Source organism: Chaetura pelagica, unplaced genomic scaffold (assembly GCF_000747805.2).
Source record: "Chaetura pelagica isolate M959 unplaced genomic scaffold, ChaPel_1.0 scaffold16, whole genome shotgun sequence".
Classification (NCBI taxonomy): domain Eukaryota; kingdom Metazoa; phylum Chordata; class Aves; order Apodiformes; family Apodidae; genus Chaetura; species Chaetura pelagica.
Window position 1 is genome coordinate 1,829,230 of NW_009953721.1, and position 6,747 is coordinate 1,835,976.

A 6,747-nucleotide genomic window follows, 5' to 3' on the forward strand; every position below is an offset into this window, starting at 1 on the left:
CCTGCTGAGGTTCTTACTGAGCAATGCGGTGATGTCTAAGTGAACTTGGGCTTTCAGCCTCAGTCCAATGGCACTCCTTTTCCCCTGGTGCAGTGCCTTGTCACTGTCCTGTTGTAGAGGTCTTCATTCCTCTTGGTGCAAGATCCATGGTTATGACAAGCTCTGCAGAGGAGACTTGACATGTGATACATTGTGAAATCTCAGAGTTTCTAAGAGCAGCCCTCTATGTGCGAGTGAGAAGTAAGGGTGAAAGTGTTTTGGAATTTGTTGATTTATAGTTTCACAGTTTTGTATTTGAAATGCTGCATACACTTCTATGTAATAACTTCAGTAATGCTTTTCTCTTTGCAGGCTGTGATAGTAGTGTACGGATTCTACCACCCACACTTACTAAATGAACAGATTCAGGAGTCTGCAAATCCAGATTTCTATAAACACCATATCTTAAAGATTATCCTTCGAGGACCAGGTTTATGCTTTTTAGCAGCCATCTTTTCTTTTTTCTTTATTCCTTTGGTAAGTTCTTCCAGTTAACGGAAAACTTTGATGCAGCAGTTTCTATTGATTGTATTCACTTCTGTATATTAAAATAAAAATGCCTATCTCAATTACATAGACTTTCTCTGTTGGCAGTTCTGTGGTGGTGTAATCATCGCTGCTGATTTGCACTGGAGGTGATCAGTTCAGATACCAGTTGATAATTTGCTCCATGACTTTGGAGAGCTTTGAAAGAATATTGTGCTACATTTGCTTTACTTGCTCTGTGTGATTTTTCTTTAATGCTTGTCTTGATTAGAAGCAGGTCTACTAAGTTGTATTTTTGCATCTTGCTCATCATAACTAGGTGAGATAATGGGGAAGGTTACATGAAATAAACACCTTGCACTAACTAAAGACAAGTGAATATAATTGCTGCAGTAACTCAGGGTGTAAGACCAAATAGAATAAGCAGAGCAGTTAGCCAACCTACATTTCAAAACATGTTTTTGGTTAAGGCCTGCTCTTACACAGCATTTTTGTCTGCCATCTTAATTGAATGGCAGTGAGTTGCTCCTACTTACTAATATTTACCTTTCTCAGAACCCCTACTTGCAACTGAAGTCAAGTTTTTTGTATGTATCCTCAGCTTCCTTTCTGCTGTCTTGTTCTTTAGGAAAAAATGGATTTAAGTGAATTTTGAGAGAGAGAATATGAGAATTAGCAGTTTTTAAATAATCCCCAAATTTGGGAAGAATCAGGTTGCTGTTGATAAAAGGAACAGTTATGAGTCCAAACGTGGAAAGGTCTGAGTATAACTGGAAATATGTTTACTCTTACACTCTTACTTCCCTCTTCTCCCTTGCTTTGTTCAGTAGTGTATTTTCTTTTAATAGTAATAACAGTGACATTATTCTCCAAGTTACTTTCGTTCTTAGACCTGTGCAAAGCCTGTGAACAGCTTATGACCTGCTGAGTTGTCTTTGGGACACAAGTAGGAGATCCATAGAATATATTAAGTCCCCTTATGTCTCAAGGGACATGTAAGGATCATTTGGGATAGCTCTCCAGCTTCCAAAGAAGTCACTACATCAGAATTATTTCCCTCCTTGTTTTAGCTTGCTTCATTTTTGGTACTAAATTAACTATCAAAAAGCAGCACATGCAATAAATATTCAGGAGGTGCATATGCAACTCAGGTCAGCTTTTCCCTTATCATAAAGTCAAGGTTTGTTTTCTCAATGTGATTATACATTGGTAGTTTCATATTAAACTTGGAACATAGTGTAGTTTTTGATAACTGAATTTAAACTGTGTTCATGTTCCTTTCCACAGTCCTACCTATTCCTTGGGCTTGTAATTGTTTTTCCGTATCTCACTCGATTCATTACACGGTGTAAAACCAAGATTGTTGGTAAGTAACAATATTCATAGACATATGTTCAGATTTGTTACTAGGTTGTCAATATGTTATTCAGACAGCCTGAAATGAAGTAATTTTAGTCCTACTTCCATCTTCCATCTTGAAACTTAGTGATTTGGGGGTTTATTGTCCTGTTTCCAAGCAGTTTCTCCCTCACTAGTTGGTTTCCATTATTTTGTGACTAGGTGTGTGTAAGGCACCACACATTCAGAGATCATTTCTGAGTGCAAAACATCTGGTTTGTCATGAATATGCATGTGCATGCACACATATACGAGTACATAAATGCTGCCTGCAGGCTGTCTATCCTTTTTCCCTGTTAAAAAAGGAGAATGTGGACTGAAGAACATAGGAAGCAAGCTCTGTGCCTGTGGCACTTTCTTCCCAGCAATACTGTAGGGCTCTGTATTTTCAAACCGTCAAGCAGAGCACCTATAAATGAGACTTTGTCAGGGGAATTAACTGTTTACAGTTGTTACATCTCATTACTCTCAACTGCTGTGGTCTAAAGGTGTGCCTTCACAAACTAAAGTCAGCCTAAACCTGTGTTTCCTTACCTCATGCTCCCTGCCTGTGGTCTTTCTGCCCCCTTGGCATCAGCACTGACAATTACACAACCACCAGCCAGAGCTGCTTCTGAGCTCAGCTAAGAAGGTGGTTGCCAGTGCCAAAATAAAGGGCAAGGTGGGCCATCCTTCTTTGAGAGCAATATAAACTGACCACAGAAACACTGAACAGATAGTGTCTTTGGAATTGGCAGTCCCCAAGTGAGCCAGAACAGTAATGCTTTTTTTTCTTCTGCTGCTGCTGTTCAGCCTAGTACAAGTCTGTCTGTGTATGCTGCAAAAGGGAGTGTACTTTTGTCTCCCCTGTGTGTAAGCAACAAGAGACAGCAAGGCAGAAATGCTCTGAAACAGCTAAAGCTAGACTTTCAGAGCCAGAGAATTTACACATACAAATATTGCCTGTGCCTGCTGTGAGGGGCAGGCTGTGGTTTGCAGTCAGGTCACATCTGTGTATGTCTCATTCCCCCAAATGGCTAACATAAATGACTGCTCTATTGGCTGTGTTGTGATTATATTTGCTTTACATTGAGTTCCCTTCTTGCTTCCTTAGGAAACTGACAGGTTTTCCTTTGTACAGTCTACACTCCTGAAGTGGTGCAACTTGGCCAGCTGGGCAGTTCAGCATCCAGTCTTTAGGGACGTGTTTCACATTTTCTGTAAAAGATTCAGGGTCCCAGTTTTTCATAAAAGACTGGATTTGTTTGAAAGCTGGCCATCTGGTGTCCTGGTGGAACCCTGGTGCTCCAGTGTTTCCTCCCATGCGGTGTAAGTTCTCCACAGTGTCTTAGACAACTTAGAGCTGCTGGGGCTTTGAGGAACAACATCTGATTTGCAGTTTTGAGTCACTATTCACTTGGTGGAAATAGTCTGCCATACAGTTTAAAGAATGGCTCTTTTGTCCCTAAAGCACTTGTTGTCCTGGAAACAACAGGAATTTCAGGCAGAGCCAGAACTGCTGAAAAAAGCAGAGTGACTGACCTGTGAGGATGAATGACACCCTTCTTTCTACAGAAAGATTTTGGAATGTGGGGGGAAAGAGAAAGAGAGGTCACAGTAGGTTTTTAACTGACTTGTTTTATACTACCTGATTTTGTCTTTCATTATTAAACATCTAGATTTGTTTCCAGGTCAGAGAGAGGAAGAGGAGGAACACCATCGCTTAGAAACCTTCAATTTTTACCTCAGTGAGCCTCTGAGTAAGGAACGGGTAGAGGCATTTAGTGATGGAGTCTATGCTATTGTAGCAACCCTGCTCATTTTGGATATATGGTAAGGCTTTCTGTTGCCTCTTACACTTTTTGTTGTTAAAGACAGTATTATTAACATTTGTCTGTACGTGATATTCAAGGAAATAAAATTAACCAAAAATTCACTTCTGAAACCTCCAGTTGTGATTTTCTGGAAAGATCCAGAACATGAACCAATATATCTATAATGTCCACATTTCAGCTATAGTGGTCATCAGTCTAGTTAATGGATGCTGATTGGAGAGTCTTGAAGAACAAAGTTGCCTTTTTGCTTAGTCATGGTTTCAGAAAAGGCTTCTATCAAGAGAAGCTGTTCGGTCACTGTGGCAAGTTTATTACATTATCCTAAAGGAATGCCAGCTTACTTCCAGATTTCTTGCCAGATCTCCTTTGTTTGCAGAGCTATTTTTTAAAATGCTGGTTTAAAGTTACAAATTAAGAGAAGTACAAAGTGGATGTCTGTTACTCTCTTCTTGCTCAGAGTAAAGCAAGATAGTTCAGCATTGCTCCAGGTATGTTTTTGTAACAATAATATGACAAGTAAGTTTTCTTTCCACAGTGAAGACAATGTCCCTGATCCCAGAGAAGTAGAGAAGAAGTTCCATGGCAGCCTTCTTGAAGCTTTAAGTGAATATGGGCCAAACTACCTTGCCTACTTTGGCTCGTTCGTAACAATTGGTCTCCTGTGGTTTGTCCATCACTCACTTTTCCTTTATGTAACAAAAGCTACAAGATTAATGGGACTCTTTAACATACTTTCACTGGCTTTCATTGGTGGGCTGCCACTAGCTTACCAGCTGACCAGTGAATTTGCAGAGAAGTCCCACAATGAAATAGAAGCCATTCAGGTCAGCTGTGTTATCACTTTCTTTGCCAGCATTTTCCAGTTTGCAATATGGACTACAGCCCTCCTCCATGAAACGGAAACTTTGCATCCTTTTGCTAGATACGGTGGCAAGGAACATGCCTTCATGTTTGCCAAGCTGGCTCTCTACCCGTGTGTAAGCCTTGGGGTCTTCTTCCTCACATGCTTGTTAAGTGAATTTAGCACGGCAATTTTCCATCTGATGCAGATTGTAATCCCGTTTGCTTTTCTTGCCTTGCGCATTTTTGTTAGAATTTCCTTAACTGCCATAAAGTCTGTGATGTCTCTCTCCAGGCGGAAGGTTGTGTTGTTGGAAGAAGAGGAGGCATGCTTGTCTCCTACTGAAGCACTCTCCTGAATTTCCGTGCAGTGCATGTGAAGTTGTTAAATTAACTTCAGTTCTTCTAACTCACGTTATCTTCATGTGTGGATTATATGGTTCTAAACCAAGGCCTGCATTGGCCATAACTGGGGTATATTTAAGTTTTTGCTGGTCCTGCTTGAGCCCCTTTCTTCAAAACCTGTAACTGAAAAAACCTGGGTAAGTAGGGGATATGAAGAAGAGCATGTTCCCCTTCCTTTAGAGTTACCCTTTTAAAAACATGCTGCTTGACACATAATTGTGGTGGTGATCGCTTAAGTGCATAAAGAGATGTGCAGTAAAATGCCCTTTTTCTGACACAGGGCAGTTGTTCTGGCAGCCAAACACAGGTCTAGAAGCTGGTTGTGCAGCTGTTAAGATGAGGAGTGAGGCATGGAAGACATGGGACACCTCTGGACTTCTGGATAGTGCACTGTGCTAGATGGTTTCCCTAAGTAGAGGATCCCACAGATTTCTGAGTCTCAGGAAGGCAGCAAAAGAACCTAACCCTGCAGAAGTTCCATTTTGTGATGCTTATGCAGAGTTTGGTAAGCTTCATGCTTATGAAATGTTACCCTGCAGAGAGCTGCACAGGAGGAGTGGGCAAAGTGATCAAGCCTCAAAGGGTCCTGGAGGCCTTCACATTTCTTTTTGGCCGAGCCATTAGTTTGTCTCTTGAACTGTCGTAGTGCCTGATAACTTTAATGCCATATGTAAAGGCATTTGAGGGGATCTTTTTGTTCTTTAAAATAAATAAATAAATTCTGTGGTGAAGTATGCCTGGACTTAATTGTGAGTGAAAACAAATTCAGATAGCTTGTTTCAGTTGAGATCAGTCTTGAAAGCACATGGGCTTTCAGTGTGAAGCACTTTGGTACCAACAGGTCACTGTTGGTATCACACCCTTCTTGTGAGAGAGCATGTCCAGGTATTCCAGGGGCTTTGTGCCTGGTTGAGGTGAAATGACCTGCAGAAGGATTCTGTATTGTGCTGTGTATCACAGGGTTTTTCTGGTGTTTAATAAAAACACTTTTGGTTCTACATGGTTTCCTGAATGTGTGTATTTGTAATAAATATCAGTGTGAAAAGACAAAGCTTCTAGCCCTTTTCTGTTCTGCAGGTGAAATTTAAATCAGATACCTACAATTAAAATTATGTTGGACATACTTTTTTTTTTCCTTTAAAATCATCACTGTCATCCATTCTGTGATTTTTTTTTATTTTTTTATTTTTTTTGTGAAACATTTAAAAGCTTTTAATGTGGTGTAAAAAATGTTGATTCTGCTTGTGTTGGTACCGGAAGAAAATGAAACCTGATATGGAATCTGACTGGAATCATTCCAGTGGTTACAGGGATGGTAAGTAATTTATTCTGCAGAAAGAAGAATTTGTTTGTTTTCTGTTTTGTTTTTTTGTTTGGTTGGTTGGTTTTTTTGGTTGTAGTCAAGATACCCTTATTTAAACCAAATTTCATGGTATCTCAGAACCAAAACTTGAGATCCTGAGGTTTGCATAAACAGAGTTGGTTTAGGATCATTCTGTTACTTTTGGTACTATGAATCAGTGCATTTCAGAATGAGGGATTAATTTGAATTGTGTGATTCTCGAGTAGAAAGAACTTTCCCAAGCCTAACTGTAGTTAGCTGTTCTTTACAGAATTACTAATAACCACAAGTTTTTGTCTCTAGAAAAAATCCAAGTGAAATACTTCTAATGATTATGAATTTCCCAGAATCAAGGAATGGATGAGTTTGGAAGGGACCTCTGGAGACTGTCTGGTCCAAGCTTCCTGTTCAAAATAGCATTGG

General features: G+C 40.0%; 1 protein-coding gene across 1 annotated transcript in view; it reads left to right on the forward strand.

The window, feature by feature from the left end:
- TMEM175 (transmembrane protein 175) overlaps positions 1-5,365 on the forward strand; it is a 9,633-nt gene extending 4,268 nt beyond the window's left edge. Inside the window, exons 6-9 of the mRNA XM_010000466.1 lie at positions 352-516; positions 1,813-1,891; positions 3,594-3,735; positions 4,273-5,365. Of these exons, the coding sequence (XP_009998768.1) occupies positions 352-516; positions 1,813-1,891; positions 3,594-3,735; positions 4,273-4,936 (1,050 nt within the window). The 3' untranslated portion in view covers positions 4,937-5,365. The remainder of the gene's footprint in view (positions 1-351; positions 517-1,812; positions 1,892-3,593; positions 3,736-4,272) is intronic.
- Positions 5,366-6,747: the final 1,382 nt, after the last annotated feature.